This window comes from Lynx rufus, unplaced genomic scaffold, assembly GCF_022079265.1.
Source record: "Lynx rufus isolate CCGP_SWC_20201006 ecotype Redwood Valley unplaced genomic scaffold, mLynRuf1.p SCAF_1, whole genome shotgun sequence".
NCBI classification, from domain to species: Eukaryota; Metazoa; Chordata; class Mammalia; order Carnivora; family Felidae; genus Lynx; species Lynx rufus.
In genome coordinates this window covers 11211791-11233158 of record NW_025814823.1, presented here as the reverse complement: position 1 = coordinate 11233158, position 21368 = coordinate 11211791, and the positions used below count along the sequence as shown (strand labels likewise).

At 39.8% G+C, this 21368-nt stretch overlaps 1 protein-coding gene across 2 annotated transcripts in view; it reads right to left on the bottom strand.

The window, feature by feature from the left end:
- FRY (FRY microtubule binding protein) overlaps positions 1-21368 on the bottom strand; it is a 263906-nt gene that overhangs the window by 225728 nt on the left and 16810 nt on the right. Inside the window, exon 1 of one of the 2 annotated variants that reach the window (XM_047078572.1) lies at positions 7784-7893. The exons of the other annotated variant lie outside the window; for it this stretch is intronic. Coding sequence (XP_046934528.1) covers positions 7784-7844 — 61 coding nt within the window. The 5' untranslated portion in view covers positions 7845-7893. Of the gene's footprint in view, positions 1-7783; positions 7894-21368 lie in introns of those variants that run through there. 2 annotated transcript variants of the gene reach the window in all.

The following is a 21368-nucleotide window of genomic DNA, read 5'->3' as shown; positions in this document are numbered from 1 at the left end:
CTGAATTTAAAAACAAACCAGTTGTTTATGAGGAAGACTGAATAAAATAAGTTCCCTTACCCACAGTTTGGCCCTGGTATGAGCCAGTTCGGGGACTTCAGGGGACGAAGAAATAAAATACAGATGTTGTGATCTGGAGAATGTGCCAGCCACAGAGGTCCATCCTGCCAAGTTCTCTGTCCCCTTAAACTCGAATGCATCTTTTAGCTAGTATAAGGGCTTTGGGAAGGCTAAGAGTATAAAACAGAGCCAAGAATTGAAGACCCATAAGATATACGAAATCTGATTACTGACATACATTAGAAAGATCTAGAGACCATTCCTTCCTAGATATACTGATGATATCAACTTTAACTGGTTGTTATTCTAACAAGGAGCAAGGGAACTTCTGTTCAGTCTGCAACCTCTCCACACCATTTTTGTCTTTGGTCTCCTAGAGACTGGATACCCGGGAGAGAGTGAAGGAGTTCAATAAAGAGAAAGTAGGCATCAAGTCACTGCCCTGTTTTCTTTTCTCTCTTCCTTTGACTTACAGTATTTTATCTTACAGAAATGACAGTAACACTTCAATGACTGCCTTTCTAAATGTCTGTCATCTGCTAAGATGCAATTACATGGACCTTCCCCAATTTTCAAAGTAGGTACTGTCATCAGAGCCTGAACAAATGTCTGCCAAGATCTGTGAGCAAAGGAAGATGAGGTTACATTGACATTTCAAGGTCCTTTCTCACCAAAAGGAGATCGAATAACCTTCTAGAGGCAGGATAATCCTGAATTTCAACTTCCTTCTTCTCAGCAAAACAGACAAACTGCTCTCATTCATGTGCCCTCCACTGACTGGCCTCTCTTCCTTCTCTCCTTTTCTTTTCTTCTCCATTTTCTTCCTCTTCTGGCTTATTTTGTGCAGCACAAATCTCATTAATTTGCCATGCATTAAGTCAAACTTTGGGATAAACTGGACAAGGCTTTGTATTTTGTTTTTCATGGTAACTTTCAAAAGGCTATGCTGATTTACAATGTGAATCGGTGGTGATCAGAATCTCGGCATGTCAGATTTACCTGGAAGGCTGCACCCCACCTGATTCAGCAGGTCTGGGATGGGGCTCCATAACCTGCATTTCTAACCAGTGATAACCAGTTCTAACTAATCCTAACTAGGCATAACCGGATTATGCCAATGCTGTTGGCCCAGGAGTATAGTTTGATGTCTCTGATATAAATAAATGGGAAAACAAAGAGGACCAATTAATCCAGTTAATAACATTGTTTTTCATTCCATTTGCCTATAGATATGCTTCATTAACTTTAACTAAGTTAATGCTCTGGAGGCAAAACATAGGAAGAACACCAAATGGGGAGTCAAAGGTCCGAGTATGGCTCCATATGAACTTGGGGGATGAACTTGTACCAACTGGGCTTCAGTTTCCTTATCTGTTATTTTTAAAGAATCCAGGCCAGGTTGTCCTTTCTAGCACCAGTATTCATTCTATGACTATATAAAATATATAGTCAAAATTAATAAAACATCACTTATTCAATACTTGCACAGTTCAAAGAATTAACACTTACCCATCAACAGATGAATGGATAAGGAAGATGTGGTATGGATGTATGTGTACATATACCTACAGTGCATGTTTCATGGCATTTGTGACAACATGGATGCACCTGGAGGGTATGATGTTAAGTGAAATAAGTCAGACTGAGAAAGACAAACACCATATGATTTCACTCACATGTGGAATCTAAAAAAAACAAGCAGAATCAAACCTATTAACACAGAGAACAAACTGATGGTTGACAGAAGGGTACAGGGATGGTCAGAATGGGTAAAGGGGAGCAGGAGGTACAGTCTTCTGGTTATGGAGTGAATACATCACAGGGATGAAAGGCACAGCATAGGGAATATAGTCAATGGTACTGTAATGGCTTGTATGGTGACAGATGGGAGCTACACTTGTGGTGAGCATAACATATGAGCTTGTTGAATCACTCTTGTACACCTGCAACTGATGTAACATTGTATGTCAGCTATACTCAAATTTTTTTTTAAAGATTAACACTTGCTTTCCCTTGAATTAATATGAATTAGTGAGATTCTATCATCTATCCTCTCTATGTGGGAAAACTTTACGAATGATCCTAACCTTTCCCCTTATTCTCTGGCTCCACTCCCTTTCCTGAGACTAGCAAGTGAGACTAGTCCTGACCACTAGCAACTTCCTCTATTACGGGTGGACACACAAGGAAGCCTGTCTTTATTCCTAGTTGTAAACCCAAGACTTGTGTTAACATTAAAGAAGAATTATGTACTGAGAGTCTTTCACAAAACCCTATACTAACTAGGCATTATCTCTTTTCCAGGCCATCGATTAGCCAGACATTATGGAATAGATGGCACTCGACCCAGGTCTAGAAGGATTCTGATAGGTAGAGATGAGAAAGGGGCAACCCAGGCACAGGGAATAGCATGGCAGGTGCACGCATCTGCTAAGAATCTCTCCTCATTCCTCCCTCCTCTCACCCTCCTACCACACATCCCTATTTTAGCACACATGTTCAAACTTTCTCTTCACTAAGGGACTGTAAAGTCCTCAAGAACAAGACTACATCTTGTCTTTATTCCATGTATTTAGCACAGTATCTGGCATAACTAATTAAACAACTGTGCTTGCTTAATCTTTGTTGAATGGAACCCATCTGATTCCATAATACAGTCTTGGTGTGAATGAAATAATGGAGCAAGTACATACATATGAAAAACTTAAACTCTCAAGTCCTATAAAAAAATAGAGGTGTTTAGTTCTTATTATTAGAATTAAGGTTTTGAAGGGCAAGCCAACGTGAGTTTAGACTATATTTGGAGGACAACTGGGAGTTAGCAGATTTCTGGGAAGAATGCTGAGCTGATGTTATTGTGTAGGGTGGGCTCAAGAAGGGCCGTTTGAGGGACAACACAAATTAAAGACCATTGCAGCTACTATGGGAAAAAGAACAAAGATGGAATCTGAAACAGGATAGAAGACAGTGCATCTTACACAAGTGAACCTGAACTCCAGTCCTATCACTATTCCCCAGTAAAGAAAACATGCACCATAGGTTTCCTGATGTGACGTTACAATAATTAAAGTGTTTAAGAAGCATTTTTAGAGTATCAACTCTAGAAGCCTTTTCAAAATCCCCTACCAGTGGCAAGATATTGGCTAGAGTTATGACACTCAACCACTGAAAATGATGTTGGCTGTGTACTCCTGAATGACAGAGGGGCTCTCAGGCTCCTACCACTGCAACAGAAATGATTTTGGCAGTGTGGCAGACAGGGAGCTGTAACTTGCCCTATGTCCATGTTCATCAAGTTTTCAAAACATTGTAGCTAATGTCCATTTACCAAAAAAAAAAACAAAAAAAAAAACAAAAAAAAAACCCACAAAAAAACACCAAAACAAAACAAAACAAAAAACAAAACACCATGGGGCTATAGGAACAAGTTAAATGTCACCCTAAGGAAGCAAAGCAATAATTCAAAGGTAGGTACATTTTACAAGAAAACTGCACTAATTTCTACAAGTCAATGGAGGAGATAAAAATGGGTAGGATGATTAAAGACTTAGGAGACAGAACAACCAAATGTAATGTGTGGACCTTGTCTGAATCTTGATGAAAGCAAACCAACTGTTAAAAGACATTTTTGAAAATGACAATCAAAGCAACTTGAATGTGGACTAGAGATTAGGTTACATCAAAGAATGGTGGTCAGTTTGGGTACGTATGAAGTTAGCACTGTGGATAGGTAAGAACGTACCCATATTTTCTAGAATGTACATTGACTGTATGGCATTCACGGAAATGATACCTATATTTGATTTGAAATGCTTTAACAAAGAGAAAGGAGGTATAACTGAAGCAAATCTGACAAAGCCTTGTTAACTATTGAATGTAAGTGATGGCAATATGTTATATATCGTACTATTCTTTCCCCTTTTGTGTTTGTCTGAAAAATTTCATAATCAAACTTTTTTTTAAAATTTTTTTAACGTTTATTTATTTTTGGGACAGAGAGAGACAGACATGAACTGGGGAGGGGCAGAGAGAGAGGGAGACACAGAATCGGAAGCAGGCTCCAGGCTCTGAGCCATCAGCCCAGAGCCCGACGCGGGGCTCGAACCCACGGACCGTGAGATCGTGACCTGAGCCGAAGTCAGACGCCTAACCAACTGAGCCACCCAGGCGCCCCTCAAACTTTTTTTTTAAAAGATAAGCCTCATTTGTAAGAAGTTCCCTATATCTTATAATGGCAATAATGAAGGTATAATAGCATTCCTTCATTATTTCATTGAACTAAACTCAATTAAAAAATACATTGAAAAATCAAACAACACATTTATTCCAGGTTCGATCACATAGGTTTTAATGTTCACTCAGATTTCAGGCCCAACAACATCCTTCCACATTAACTAAATGTGTGGGATGGGTGGTGTGGGTCTCATGGGTGTTTACACTTACAATACATGGCCAGGACAAACGCAGGCAGGATGCCATTTACACAGGCATCCTTTATCATACCTATGTTACAATAATATAGTTTGAGCCTATTCAGAAATATTTGGGTCTCCAAAGTGTCTGAGTGAGTCAGTTAATCAATTCACTAAATGACAAAGTTCCGCTGATCCTTGATATGCATAAGTTACACTGCAAAATTCTGTGGGGTGGTGCAGAATTCAAAGATAAATTTAAAAAGACCACCTGAGAGATTCAAAGAATGCAGTGCTTTCAACTATAAGATGCCATGAGGAGTGTCAGGTTGAAAAGCCAACCGATGAGCACATAAAGGTAGGAGAACATTCGTTAACTTATTTATTTCACTGGTTCATTTAATCAGTCATCAAGTATTTACTGGAGGCTCCGAGCACTGGGTCAGCTGCTGGGGGGAGCTGGTAATATGCAGGGAAGACAGGTATTATGTCCAGAAATATAATTACAAAACTGGGAAGTGCCGTGAAGGTTGTTGTAAGAGAGGAGCAGGGGAGACGTATCCTTGACTGTGGGGTCGGGGCGGGACTCTCTGGGATGGTGGCCTTAAAGATGAGACCTAGAAATAACTGATGATAGATACAGTCAAAGAAGGCATCGAGGCTGAAGAGAATGGGGGCAATGGGATTGTAGGAATTCACGTAGGTGGGGGAAAAGGGCACTTGATGGTGTCTCACTTCCTTCCGGTTTTATTAGAGGCTGTTCTGGCCAGCCACTTGATGGCACCTCCCTCTAGCCCTTTACCCAGCTCTGCTCTCCTGCAGGGCACTGACCTCCTGATGATATATGATGACACATTATACACTTGTTTTCTACCTGTCTCCCCTACTCCACTTAAGTGCAACAAGGGCAAGGTATTTGTTCTATTCCTTTTGTAACCTCACCTTCTAGCTTAATACCCAGTACTCAATAAATATTTGTTGCATTAAGGAGTAAGAAAGCATTAAGATATACAAGGTCCTGAATACCCAGCTTAGAAACCCAACATTCAACCCGAGACTCACATTAAGTCTATTGAAAGAGCTATTTCTGCAACCAAGCAAGATGCTGACAAATAAAGCACCAATCTGCCCAGGAGTAGAATATAGTATCACGGATGACAGCCTGTCATTTCTGTAGAGAACTTGACTATTGGTGTACTGAGAATGCCTGGCTTATGGAATCTTTAGAGAGGGTCGTCAAAGTACAGGTTGTGACCCACTACTCGATCATGAAACCTATTTACTGGGTGCTAACCAGGATGATTTCAATGAAATAGAATAGAAAACTCTACAAGAGAAAATAGCGGGTGATGGCACCCTGCAGAGTGAGGTTAAGTAAGCACTATTTCACAAAACTTGTGTTTTCAGTCTCTGTCTGCGTCTACAGGTATGTACGGTGTGTGTGTGTTCTGAGTCATAATAGAAAATGTGTTTGTTTGTTTGTTTGTTTGTTTGTTTGTTTTTCTGTGGGTCCTGGTCAAAAAGGCACTAGGTACAATATACGTTTTAATATGCAATCTATTGTAAAATATATACATATGCATAGGTATACAATAATATGCATATACATATGTATGATATAGAGGTCATGTATACGCATTATATAATACATATGATTAACACAAGACACATTTCCGACATCTACAGTGAAGGAAGAACACCCAGGGCGGGATACACAGTAGAAGCTCAGTTAGCAATTGTTAAAAAATTAACTGAATAGGTGAAATTCTTTGTAGTCTAGTTTTTTATTTTGTCAACAGCAAAACATTTATTAAATTCCTGCTTCATGTGCACTTATTTATTGAGATGCCGGCTCATTAAATAAAAAAAAAGATTCTAGGTTTCATTAGATTCTTAAATAGCTACGGACATGTACAATGACTACGTAAAATTCTCTTGATATGTGCCTACCAGAAGTTCATAATCTAAGATGGTCTTAAATCTGTGAATTCGCAGAAATATTTGTTGGTAACGATCCCTTGTGTAAGTTAAGTTATATTATTTATTGGGAGTAAGAAAGGCAGTGAGTGAAAAAGGACTTAAGATGGCTGCCAGATCATGGGAGTGGTCCATTCAGTGGAAACACAGTGAGAGTCAGTTACATTTACAAGAGACATCAAACAAAAACAATACTGAGTAGTTCACATGAGTCCTATTGTGATATAGCATTTTTCCAAATATATGAACCTGTAAGTTTTATCATTTAACTTGCATGCTTGTTATACATCAAAAAAAAAAAAAATCTCTTGAGAGGGGAAAAAAAAAGTTCCCTAATACACAGTCAGCTTTTATAAACTACAAAGGAGTAAATTAATGACTATTAGAGACTTAATTCCTACAAACAGAATTGTATCATATGTAAATATCTAATAGTTTCACTAAAGATAGTGCAAAAGAATAATTAACAAGTAATTAAATCTCCCAAATCATTAACAAAATGTTTCTCCTTTATTAGAGCAATATGTTGTGTCCTTACTGTCTACAAATTTACTTTTCCTACCTTCATTAAATCGAAAGTTAAACGGTCTATATCTAAGATGCATGTAATGAACCCTGTGTCATGGAATTTCCTCTCATTAATTTTTCTGAACTCTTGTACAATATTTCTTACAAGGTTATGCTAGAACTAATATAACCAGGCTATTACTCTGATAAAGGAAAAGCACAGGCATGCAATTTGGACCCATTTAATGTTGGTTTACCCATCCTATCCTGTTTTTTAATTCATACACAATAAAAGAAAACATTTTATTTGTTTTCTTGTTGGAGAAGGCTAAGCCAAAAACAAAGGAAAAACTGTTTCAGGTTTATTTCAATGCTTTAAACAAAATAACTGAGTATTTACAACATTAATATTTAGAAGAAATCAAGCCTAAATCCTACCTCTGTTGTAATATGAAATGCAATGGTATTAACTATCTTCCAAATACTAAGCTATTTTTCAGATTGCAATTTTGCAGCACAGATAATCGTACCAAATCTTTTAGTGAAACTTCGGTGCACAGAAAAATTCCATTACGTCACAGCTTGTTGTTCCATAGACTTATATACAAAAAATCACCTCTGAAATACTGCAATCCCAAACAGAAACTTAAAAAGCATTATTCCTGCCTCAGAACAGTGACATCATAAGTAAATCTCCACATGCAGATGCAACTGCCCCCCCCCCACTCCGCCCCATCCATTGAAACCTTTAGGAGAATCTTCCCTACATTCGGCACTTAACTGAACAACGATCCACGCCGTACATGCTAACAGCCTTTCATACCTACCAAGCCCTTTTATGAAGCTGATCACACAGGATCGTCTCCAACAAGCTGTTGTAATCTCCATGAGCCTGAAAAGGAACCCAAACGAACAGTCTGGAACTGCTACACAGACTATGTTCCAAAGCAAAAAAACATAATGACGGACTCCATGGTCCTGTTGCTCGCTGGCACCATAAGTGTCTCAGCGGCAAGGTAGGGCTCTCTTATTTTTGGCCCAAGGTGTATTTTTAGTCAGGTGCTAAAGACCTACAGTAGAAGACAAACTAAAACAGGCCTTCCGTCCAGGGCAGACTCTTCATACCAATGGGACAATTTTTAGCTGCACAGTACGACAGTGACCTACAACTCACAGAGTGCGCGTATGTCTATATTTATCCACGAGAACATACTATGCTGACAGATTAGTAAAGCCGCTCAGGGCACTCCAGGAACATGAGCCCGACCCACATGGCTCGTCATAAACAGTCCATGCCTACCGAACACATGCGTTACCCACAGATCTAACCCACCGGTGCTGTTGTGTTCCTGCGACTGAAGAAACGTAAGAGCAAAGATAACACGGGGTGGGTGATAAACCGTTGCTTTGGGAACTAGGAGCTCTTGGCCACAAGTACAAACAGCTTTAAACAGCTTAAATTCTTACAGACTAAACCAATAGCAGAGAATCCCTATTTGAAGCCAAGAGTCAGTGAGAAACCATACACCCTTAAGGAAAAATGAAACGCTGAACATCTGTTGATGCAACTAGTAAAGAAAAGTGATTGGGTTTAAATCTAGAGTCATATTATTTGAAAGCACAGCTTAAATCAGCTTGTTAAAAACTTAATTTATAAGACCAAGAAGAAGCCGATATTGGTGAACATTAGGTATTTCACCTCCAAAAGAAAACAGATTGAGACCAGGGAAGAGACCGAGAAGGAAAATGTAGTTACTTGAAAACAAAATAAAAGTGTAACTAATTGATCTTTCAATGGGCATTATTTCCGACAGAAGACTTTAATGAGGGTCAGTGAAAATCTATTTCTTCACTAACATAGCCACAAAGAGCACGAAACCCAAGTCGTTTTCTATTCTTGATTTACTCAGGGTCACTGAAGGTTTTCTTTAGCAATATAGATTGGAATTACAAAACAGCACGGTATGGGGAATTGATTGATGAACTGAAGCGTTTCACAGGAAGGGGGAAAAAAAAGTCCAGATTACCCAGATGAACACTTCAAGTGATTCAGGCAAGCGAAATGTGAGCAAAGATGCCCCACGGTACCACTGAGTCTTACATATTCAGGGTTTATAACCTTTTTTAAGGAGTGGACTAATGTGCACGTGGGGCATTCGGTTTATTTTTTACTAAAAAGGGGTCCAAACAATTATAATATGAGAGTGTGCCTATGGAGGTATCTGTGTTTTGAGTAACAAGGATTCTTTTTCAACTCTCTTCTTTCCACATCTAAATTGGAATCAAGACTTGACTGAAAATTTGCACTTTGTCAGCTTAGAATCTCTGGTGCTATTATTAGACCAGCCTTTCAAATGATGTGACTGTCATTCAATTAAAAGAACATGACTCAAAACAGCCTGATAGAAATACGAAAAGCAGTATTTGTCATTTTATTTTTCACTCTTTACAGATACCCTTTACCAAACAACATTTAAGGGAAGTGAAAAAAACCAGACAAACAAAAAATGAAAAAAACCAAAAAGGCAGGAAAGAGAACATTAATGGGGTACTGAACTGGATTCAGGTACTCCACTGGGCACTTTTCACATAACATTTCATTTGGCCCTCACAGCAACTTTAGAAGGTAGGCATTAACACCTCTGTTTCAGTGTCCATGGAAAGGAATAAAAATAAGAATGTCCAAGGTCATTCAGAGGCAGCCTTGTCAGACTCCCAGGGTCACTGCGTTTATTAATTTTTATTCCAGTACTTTCCTTAACACGAATTGAAACTTCTAAGCAGTGGTTGCCTTAGTGTATTTGCCTTTGTATACATTGAAGAACAACCCTCAGATAATCCACTTTTTTTTTTTTTTACCCAGAAATTTCACCTATTCAAGACCCAGCTGAATTCCAGAGATTACAGTCTTATTCAATGCCCTCCACAGTCTATTCATCCTTCTGTGGTAGCCAGGCACTTACTGGTTTGGGGGAGCATCCAAAGGGCATGAACCACATTGTTCTCATCTTTGGGTCCCTAGGGCCTAGTAAAAGTTGAATTAATGAATAATCGAAGGTGTCTTTATAGTCAAAACAGATGGCACGAAGTCCTTCTATTAAAGCTCAGAGTCTTTGATATTGAGTTTCCACCTCACCCCATCCATCTCCACACAGAGCTTATGTCTCCTATGGTGGACACTATTCTAAATTTTTTTTTTTTCAACGTTTATTTATTTTTGGGACAGAGAGAGACAGAGCATGAACGGGGGAGGGGCAGAGAGAGAGGGAGACACAGAATCAGAAACAGGCTCCAGGCTCTGAGCCATCAGCCCAGAGCCCGATGCGGGGCTCGAACTCCCGGACCGCGAGATCGTGACCTGGCTGAAGTCGGACGCTTAACCGACTGCGCCACCCAGGCGCCCCTGGTGGACACTATTCTAACACCCTAATTTCAATTTATGTTAGATTTCTGTTAGATTAAAAGCAACAAATCATGGATGGGTGAAGGCTCTTAAAGTCAGGCATGCTGACAGCTGAGTAAGTGACAGTTGTCAGCTGATGGCTGATAGTAATAGAAAAAGCAGAAGCAACAAAAAGCAGACATAAAACTTATGAAGGGTAAGAACCGACAGATAATTTAGTATCAAGAGTTGACCCTTAACATTTTAAGAGCTCCAAAGGTAACCATATATTATAGAGTCTTTTTTTTTTTTAATTTTTTTTCAACGTTTTTTTATTTATTTTTGGGACAGAGAGAGACAGAGCATGAACGGGGGGAGGGGCAGAGAGAGAGGGAGACACAGAATTGGAAACAGGCTCCAGGCTCTGAGCCATCAGCCCAGAGCCCGATGCGGGGCTCGAACTCACGGACCGCGGGATCGTGACCTGGCTGAAGTCGGACGCTTAACCGACTGCGCCACCCAGGCGCCCCTATTATAGAGTCTTCAATAATTCATACATGTGCTGATGATCTAAATTATGATAGCGCCCCATAGTCACAGATATAATATAGAAAATAAGGTAATTAATGGAAGGAATCCTATTCAAAATTATTGAGCTAAAATGTTTTGACACTTCAAGGGTTAAACTTCATGACTGGGAGAAGTTTGCTCAGAGCTCATTTGTTCTCTGATGATGCTAAATAAATGTCATGCATTTTAAACTACATTAATATAATCTAAATTTAATAAATAAACTGGATTACAGGCATGTTTAATTGATAGTTCCATAATAACCCTCAAATCTAAATTAAATTATTACTTTAACAGTTCATCTAATGTTCATAAAAATTTCCTTTCTGTTTCTGGGTGGCCTGGTGGCATGACCGCAAATATTTTTAAGAGCGAATGAAAGTCCAAACCCAATACATCTACCTTTACAAGCTTAGAAGTGGCAGGGAAGCTCCTGGGTGTCTTTAGTTAACCTCACTGCTTCAGGAAAGATTGTTCTTGGGCTACTGGCTGACTGATAGCTACTTTATTAGCATGAAGGTTAGATCATATAACCATTCTCATTCAATGTAGCTTACCAGTCTATTCACCTTCCTTAAGGTCAATGTCAACCCATACTACTTGCTTATGGGAGGAAGCAATAAATATCCTTTAGACACCAACCAAGAAATTTTTTCCAGTTTGAAGAAAAAAGCCAGCATTTAAAATCCTATTTAACACTACCTATATCATTCAAAACCCTAAAGTGATAAGAAACTTAAGTTGATGAGGATTCTTGTTTTTTTTTTTTTTTTAATCATGGGTCTTATAAATCCAATATTTCTCACTGAGGCTTTAGAACTAGTTTGTGATACAGTTAATGAAACATTTCACTAATAAAGTAGTTACACTTTATATGCATGACAATGTATCTATTAGTTCTGGAAACTTCTGGACATTTAGTAAATACAAGTGCTAAAGTATGATCATGAAATACGGCATGAAATACAGTTAACAATAGATGCCAGTGTCACAAGGATGATATCTTTTCACTATTTTTCCGCGATATACCATAGTACAGAACATATCCATTCATCTGCATTAATAAATCTTTCAGAGACAAAGAACCTCTGAGGCTGTCTTAAGGTAGGAATCAAGTAAAACATAGGAATTAAGTACAACATAAGCAAACCTCACCTTCAGCCTTGCCTCTTCCCTGTAGGAACCATAATAACATCGCAGAACCCCTAGAAGACAATGTGTCATTGTGCTTGGAAGCAGTGTCTATCAAAGAGGCTTCGAGTTGTAGGTAGCTTTTGCCAAGCATGTCGTTGCCTCAAGACATATGTGGCAAACAAACGGACCTGAAAATGTTTACCAGGAAGACCTCTAGGAAAATACTGGCTTGTCTTGGCACAGGCCGCCTCTGCAACCAAGCCACTGTTAAAAAGCAGTGATCCACCAATAGGCGTGCGATGCTTGTTGGGTACAGATGGTCTGAACCTACGTCGAGGCTCTCTTTAAGCCTCCAGGTATCATCCGTTCTCTTATAAATTACCGGTGGAGGGGCGCCTGGGTGGCGCAGTCGGTTAAGCGTCCGACTTCAGCCAGGTCACGATCTCGCGGTCCGTGGGTTCGAGCCCCGCGTCAGGCTCTGGGCTGATGGCTCAGAGCCTGGAGCCTGCTTCCGATTCTGTGTCTCCCTCTCTCTCTGCCCCTCCCCCGTTCATGCTCTGTCTCTCTCTGTCCCAAAAATAAATAAACGTTGAAAAAAAAAATTAAAAAAAAAATAAAAAAAAAAATAAATTACCGGTGGACTTAAACCCAGCCTTGGGGAGGAGAATCAGAAGGGATTCCATGTGAATGGGAAGTGAAAGGACTTACATGTTACATGTTCTTAAATACTCTAAATGCTTTTTCTCCAAAAAGTTTCTCCCATGACTTCCATTAATCAGTTTACAAACATTCCCCTGTTCTATAATCATAATCCCTAACTGGATCTTTCCCCTGCCTACAGTCTTTAAATTATACTATTTTGGACAACTATTGTGTTGATCTTGTTTCTTGAATTTAACTCATTTATTTGGGGCGGGAGGATGGGCCTGACAAAAGCCCCGAAATTACCCAAAGCTGGAGAGCTTTATAAAAGGTACCGATTCCAGGGCCTCATAAAGACCTATAGAATCTCAGGTTCTGGTGAGGCTAGAGTCTGTCTTTTTTAAAGGCTCCATAAGTGATTCTGACGCGCAGCCAGGTTTGAAAGCTACTGATGGCCTCTGGGAACATATAATAATAAATGATAATTGAGGATCTTGTAACTGTCTCCCTAGACAGAGGAATGCAGAGGCAAGTTTAAAATAGTTACTGTCTGAACAGAGCTATCAAGCTGCTAACCTCAAACCTACAACTTCCAACATAATGAAGCATCAGGAAGTAAGCCTAAAAATCTTCGGGTTTGCTTATTCTGTTTTTATTTTGTTTCTTACCTTAAAACAGCCTCACAGGTTCCTTTTCTCTGCCCCAAATAGATATCAATTCAAACTCCAAGTAGTTTATACACGGACGAACACAAGTTCTCGCTCCACGTCTGACTTTTATTTGCACACAATTCAAGTAGGCTTATTTAATTTTTAAACCCTCAGCCAATGGGATGCACTAAATCAAAAGGCAAGATGCAACAAATGATCACTGGATGGATGCAAGATTTCTTAAAAGCACTCGCACAATTAATGACAAGGCCAACAAAGGCAGGGCAATGCCATGCACTTTAGAGTCAACCTCCTGGAGTCCATTAATATTCCATAAAGACATTTCTGAATAGTGTCCCACAAAACAAAAACAAAAACAAAAACAAAAACGTGGGAGTGGCATGTGTGCTAAGGGACATGGTGTCAACCAAGGGCGAAAACTTCTGAAGGATTTTCATATTTTCATCCCAAACATCTAAATACTTAATAAAATGAACCTGACTGTGCGAACTCAGTTCTGAGAGACTCATTCACCGAAGGTCAGGCAAGCATAGCCAGAATGAGAGTAAATACACGCACCGAAGAGAGCGTCCTTTGAACCAAAATTTCTGAATTTGAAGTTTTGACTTAAGGCATGAACCTTTCCTATAAAGTATATAAACTCTAGTGACATGGTTAATGCCAGGAGCTCAGGAGATAAGCTCAGAGCCTTTTTGGCCACTCAGTAAGAAAGTGTATAGAATTCGACAGTGTCCAGCGGCTCCTCAAAAAGTTAAAAATAGAACTACCCTCTTATCCAGCAATCGTACCGCTAGGTATATACCGAAAAGATATAAACATACAGATTCGAAGGGGTACATGCACCCCAAAGTTTATAGCAGCATTATCAGCAATAGCCAAACTATGGAAAGAGCCCAAGTGTCCATTGACTGATGAACAGATAAATAAGACGTGGTGTGTGTGTGTGTGTGTGTGTGTGTGTATCTATATATCTCTCTATATATACATACACACACACCATATACAATATTCCATTATATATACAGCCATCAACAAAAATGAAATTTTGCCATTTGCAATGACATGGACGGAGCTAGAGTGCATTATGCTAAGCAAAATAAGTCAATCAGAGAAAGACAAATACCATACGATTTCACTCACGTGTGGAATTTAACAAAACAGATGAACACATAGGAAGGGGGAGAAAAGAGAGAGGGTAACAAACAATAAGAGACTCTTAATGATAGAGAACCAACAGGGTGGATGGAGGGAGGTGTGGGAGGGATGGGCTAAATGGGTGATGGGCATTAAGGAGGGCACTTGCTGGGAGGAGCACTGGGTATTACATGTAAGTGATGAATCACTGAATTTTAGTCTTGAAACCAATACTGCAGTAGGTTAACTAACTAGAATTTAAATTAAATAAAAAGTATCTTTCAGCTCAAAAAAAAAAAAAAAACCCAAAAGACTAACAGTGTCTAAGAACAGGCTACACTTAATGTTAGGGACCCATGTAGCTAAATATCCCATGTCCGTTTCCATTCAATGAATCATCTATACTGGTTTTATTTAGAGGCAAAGAAAAATTTCTAGAAGAGAAATTTATACATAGCAATGTATGTAGTAAGAGTACCACTCTTCTGGAGGCTATAATTGTTTTTCTGCCAAGTTAAATTTTGCCTTTACAAGTGCAGCGAAGGAGTGGGGAGAAGGCACGAGGCTTTTTACTACTAAGGAATCCTTGTCCCCCAACGCTTTCGTCTTCATAACCTTGCTCTGCCAAAGGAGTCTTTTAGCAACTCGGTCCGCAACACGTTCTCCTTGTATTTGGGGTTATTGATATTTCTGAGAACCCCAAAATATGGCCCAACAAAGGGTCCTCCCTCAGGTAAGACATTGTGTCCAAGGCAGTGCATCAGGGACACACCTGCACCTAAAGGAAGCAAAATACAGATTCCAAGGAAGCGTGGATCCATACGTCCGTGTGTAAGGGCTGTTTCTGCCACACAACCAGCCGCGAGACCTTGGGTAAGTCACGCAGCCTGAGACCCGGATATTCATATGATAAATTCAGACTTACACTATGGAAAACCAACAATTCTTCTGCAGCATTTTAGAACTAAACATCCTTGAGGCTAATCTAGAGAGTTTCATTCAAAGGAGATCTCATAAATCTAGCGGGCAGAATGAGAAGCTGGGTGTCAGACGTCAGCGCTAAGCACAGTCAGTATAAGGCAACTCCCAAAATGAGTACAAGTTTGGAAGGTCTTTATTTTGATATTATGAAATGACGAAATGCCTAAAAGACCAAGATCTTACTGAAAAACAATTCAAGACAGTTTTACCTGTGCTGTTTCATACTAGCCACATAGAGCAATAAAGCACTTGAAGTGTGGCCAGAGCATAGGAGTTATTGAATTTTAATTTGTTTAAATTGAAACGTAAAACGTGAGGCTTGATTCAGTTATTGAAAAAAATTTAGGTATGTTTGTAAGAATTGTATATGGGAGACTGTATTTAAGCATAAGTTTTAGGAAATCGAAATAAATATTTTGACCAATTTGATGTCCAAACTCAGATGTGCTGGTCGTGTAAAATACTTATTAATAATCTTATGCTGATTACATATTGGAATGATATTTTTGATATATTGATTTAGGCAAAATATCAAAATTAATTTCAGATGTTTTAAGGCTCGGTTTAATGTGGCCATTAAAAAACTTAAAATTGCATGTGTCTTGCATTATGTTTCTATTCTACATGCTGTTCTCAAGACCAATTATTGCTTTATAAGACAGATATATGGGAAACAATTTTTGTCAATGACCATGGAAAGCCATTAAGAAAAGCCACAGTGTTGCATATTCATGAGTTAGCAAATGCCAGGAGTCAGATATATTCACAAATAAATGGTAAAAATATTGATTTATTGATTTAATAAGCCAACATGTATTAATCACTTTAAAAAGTATCAGGTTGGGAGGGACTGAGAGGTGATTACCTTTATCCCCACTTGACAGCTGAGAAAATTAACTTGTCTAAGATCGCACACCCAATAAATGCTAGAGCAAAGGACTCAAATACAGCTTTTCTGGCCTAGAATCTTGTGCTCTTTCTACTATACCAGATTGCTTCCTAGAAGTTGAGAAGCAAAAACACCATAAAGGATCTCTCTGATATTAAATGCTTCCACATGGTGCCCGAATCCATATAAAACCAAAATATAAAACCGGGGAACAGATTTTTAAACATCTTAATAATCCTTTAGCACAATTACCATCCACATTACAATTAATCCCACACCGATTTGTAATAGCTCCTGTATTGCCATCATCATTCTTACTAAATATCTCATGGAGTTCCACCTTGCCTGCCTCCTTGGGGTAAATACCTCACACTTCTTTGCAATTCACCCAGGCTTCTACTGCATTGTTTTTCATACAGTGGGTTCTTAATGATTTAATTTTTAATTATTTTTAAAAAGTTTTTAAAGTTTATTTATTCTGAGGGGTGGGGAACTGGGAGGGAGAGGGAGAGGGGGAGGGAGAGGGAGAGAGAGAGAGAGGGGGAGGGAGAGGGAGAGAGAGATAGAGAGAGAGAGAGGGAGAGAGAGAACGCATCCCAAGCAGGTTCTGCACTGTTAGTAAAGCCTGAAGTGGGGCTCGATCCCATGAACCGTGAGATCATGACCTGAGCTGAAATCAAGAGCTGGACGCTTAACTGACTGAGCCACCCAGGTAGCCCAAATCTTTAATTTTTTAAAACCACATCTCTGTGGGAAGGAAACCTGGTGATATTGTAGAAAAGACTGTGGCTTCCTAATACAGACCCCCATTAGCCAAACAAGCGCACCGCTATTTTGATTTATAGAATCATTCCATCACGTGCATGTAGTTTAGTGTCTTGGAGTCAATATCCACCTGAAAATTCAGCAGGAATTCAAGTGCTGAGGAAAATGGGCTCAATATTTAAATAGAAAGCGAAACTGGCAAGTGTGCGTATGAGTTTTTAGTGAGCTGCTTTTTTATTCCAACAGGCAGTTCTGGAATCCCCTTCCATCTGCTCTGGCCAGCCATCAAGTCCTCTTTTCCTTTGCTTCTTCCACTTTGAACTACACACTCTTTTACTTGACATTCCTTTTCTTCCCAATCCTACTGACCCATCTTCTCTTTCAAAGACCTTTTAAAAATTCCACCTGCGCCGCAAAACCCCCCTTAACCAAATAAGAGGGAAACAGTTACTTTCCTCACCCAATTGCATGCTGGGATGCAATAACTTTAAGCTCCCAAATTGGAAGGGGATGGAAATATTTAAATATGTAACTATATGAATGGCATTTTATTACTGCATAACCTCTTGGCTTGAATTATTATCTCTGTTCTCGACTATATTCAAGTAGGTTCTTCTACTTTGAATAATCATCATTATTAAGGAGCCTTTGTGGAATTTGTTGACATGCTGACCTGTCTTCCTGAAATACTGTGTGGTGGATATATAATTATAAATTAGTTTTAAGTTCATTATTTTGCAATATTCAGAAAATTGAGAGTACACACGACAGTATAGGTTTTTTAAAATTTTTATGTATTTTGATAGAGAGAGAGAGGGAGTGTGTGTGTAAGCATGAGTGGGGGAGGGGCAGAGAGAGAGAGAGAGAGAGAGAGAGAGAGAGAGAATCCCAAGCAGGCTCCATGCTGTCAGCACAGAGCCCAATGCGGGGCTCCATCTCATGAAACATGAGATCATGACCTGAAATGAGATCAAGAGTCAGATGCTTAACTCACTGAGCCACCCAGGCGCCCCCAGTATAGGTTTTTTAAATCGAGTTAGGTGCATGTCTGCATTACTTTCTTAAGTGATGACATATCACATGCCATTATTTACTGTTACCAGAGCACACTACGGCACTCTGAAATAGTTACTGTCATGCCCTGGCAGCCCACAAAAGTTATTGCAACTTCCAGAAGTTTCATCATATAAGGGCAGGGAAGGAGGCATTGGGACAATCTGATTCAACTAGCTTAATGGGATGGAGTTTGAGTTGGCATAAAAACACAGAAAACTATGTCATCAACTTGCCTATGACTGGGAGAAACTTCCTCCTAGAAGGATTTATACAACTATACATGGCCTCAGAAGGCACACTACTCTCCCTAGAGAGCCAAAGAAAGTCAAACAATTGATAATTCTTGTCTGCTATGGCAGGAGCAAACCATGTATGGCTATGAATACAATCAAAAGCAGCCAACAGAGATCAAGTACAAGCACAAGTACAATGCAAGATCAAGTACAATGCAGTACAAGCTGCATTAGAAAACTTAGATGAACTGACACTCCAACACCCCCCCCCCCAGTATTCCGGTGGGCCGTGTGGCATTCCTTATATGCTGATTTGTACATTCAAGTGATTCAAGGTCATTTGGCCATCTAAATGGTATAGTTTATTAAAAAACAAAACAAAACCAAGCCTGTCAATCTGTAACCTGGGAATAACCATGAAATTCAACAGAGGCTCTGCAAAGTAGCTGTGCAACACCTCTGTGTTACCTTGGCGCAGTAAATCACATGAGTATTGTCAAGAGATAACGCGACCGTCCCCTTTTGTCCTCAACACAAATATTCTATTTAAAGAGCACAGTTCCTATTCAACACATAATTTCAAAACACTGTTCCTCAGGTAATTGCTTCTGTATCTTTCTCTTTGAGCAGCTTGCATGAGCTACATAATCATACGTGTTTTTATCGTACGTTAAAATAAAGCACAGACTGGATCTAGTGTAGAAACTAAATCCTGGCAATTCTACCTCCAACAAAGAATTTGAAACTTCTCCCTCCTCGCCAACACATCTGTTACCACCTTAATTTGAGTCCTTGTCATCTCTTTGTTGGGTTATCCCTACAGTGACTCTCCCCACCTCCATTTTTAGCTAGGACTCCAAGAGTGAGCTGGGATCCAGGTGCCTGGGTGGCTCAGTGGGTTAAGTGTCAGACTCCTGGTTTCAGCTCAGTTCATGATCTCATGGTTTCAGGAATTCGAGCCCTGCATCAGACTCCGCACTGGCAGCGGGGACCTGTTTGGGATTCTCTCTCCCTCCATTTTTCTGTCCCTCCCCTACTCACACTGTCTCTGTCTCTCTCAAAATAAACAAATAAACTTAAAAAAAAACTTAAAAAAGAAAAGAGTGAGCTGGGAACTGACCATGTTGCTCCCTTAAAAACCAGTGGAAGCTGCCCAGTGCTTTCAGGATGAAGCCCAGACTCTTCAGCAGGTCCTTCAACATTCATCATGATCTGACCCAACTTGTGTACCCCCTGTCACTCCGACAGGGACCCTGGAATCCAGCTGTCAGCCTGAACTGGTCACTTCCACACCTCCCTGCATTCACTCGTGCACTTCCCTCTGCCCCTTCCCCTCCTCTCTGTAGCATTCTTTCAAGTTCAAATGTCACAGCCTCTTGGAACTAGTCCTAGAATCCCACCTCCCTCTTAAAATGATGAATCACTTTCTCCTCCTGAGGATTCTGTCTGTCAGTCTCCTTAAGTCCAGGCACAATGGCTGGCACAGGTAGAACGTGTATTTGGATCAATACTTGTGTTTTCTCTGCAACTTGCTTACATCTCCCCTTTCATCCAAGTAGGCGGTCTTTGACCAGAAAGCCCACGGAAGAGTGCGGCCTGCTGAACCAGAGTGCACTCTCTCTGCGATGGTGCCCTACATGAGTAGGCATTCAATGATTTACAAGAAAGAAGGGGAGGTTGCTAATTCACTCTCAGGGGCTTCCTAGCACTTATTCAACCATGTTCAATTTGGGCTGATGCTTTGAGTACATCCACCTCAATTGTCATGAGAAAATCTTCGGGTTCAGACTTTTTTCTAGTAAGGCAATCCATTTCTCCAGATAAATATGAAACAGCAGCAGCTCTCACATGGGAAAAGATGTTGGTCAGTAAAAATTACATTAACTGAGTAGATTTCACATTTAATGGTTGCCCTCTCATTTGGAAAAAGTGGCTAGAAGGCTTAAAAGTAACGTTAAATTAAATCCATATAACTTAAATGGCATTTAGCCAAATATAAGTTAATGTTTTTACAGAGAGCAATCTTTGACAGGGTTAATGGATTAAAAAAAAACACACAAAAAGGGGGATTTGCAAAATGGGTGAAGAGGGATGGGAGTTACAGGTTCCCAGTTGTGGCATGAATAAGTCAAGGGGAGGAAAGGCACAATATAGGGAATAGAGCCAGGGGTACTGTAATAATGTTGTATGGTGACAGATGGGAGCTACACAGTGGAGAGCACAGCATGATGTATAGAGTTCTTGAATCACTATGTTCTATACATGAAACTAACATGACACTGTGTGTCAACTACACTTCAATAAAAATTCTTTTAAAAATAAGACAGGGACGCCTGGGTAGATTAGTTGGATGAGTGTCTGACTCTTGATTTTGGCTCAGGTCATGATCTCAGGGTCATGGGATGGAGTCCCGCATCGGGCTCTGCCCTGAGCATGGAGTCTGCTTAAGATGCACACACACTCTCTCTTTCTCTTTCTCTGTCTCCCTCTCTCTGTCTCCCTCTCCCCCTTCCTCCCTCTCTCCCCCTTCCTCTCTTTCTCTCTCTCCCTCCTCCCTCCCTCCCTCCCTCTGCTCCTCTCCCTGTTCTCTCTCTCTCTCTCACTCTCTCTCTCTCTAATTAAAAAAAAAGATAAAAAACAAAGGCAATCTATCACAGAAATATTTTCTCTTCTTGATCACTACCTAAATAAAAAATTATTTTACTCTTTTTAACTTCATTTTGAATTTCATAGACACATCTACCCAGAGTTCTGTGAACACAGTGGTACAACTGAACTTGTTGAATTTACTCCAAGAAAATAGGTAAGGGTCACACAAGGAGAGGGACTTTCCAGCCAAGTGTAGATGTTAAGTTACTGTTTGAAATAAAAGACTCCAAAATACAAAACTTTTGGTATTGCTTGCTAGGGACTGGTCTACTGATGGGATAAACGCCAGCCAAGTTGTCTCTAAAC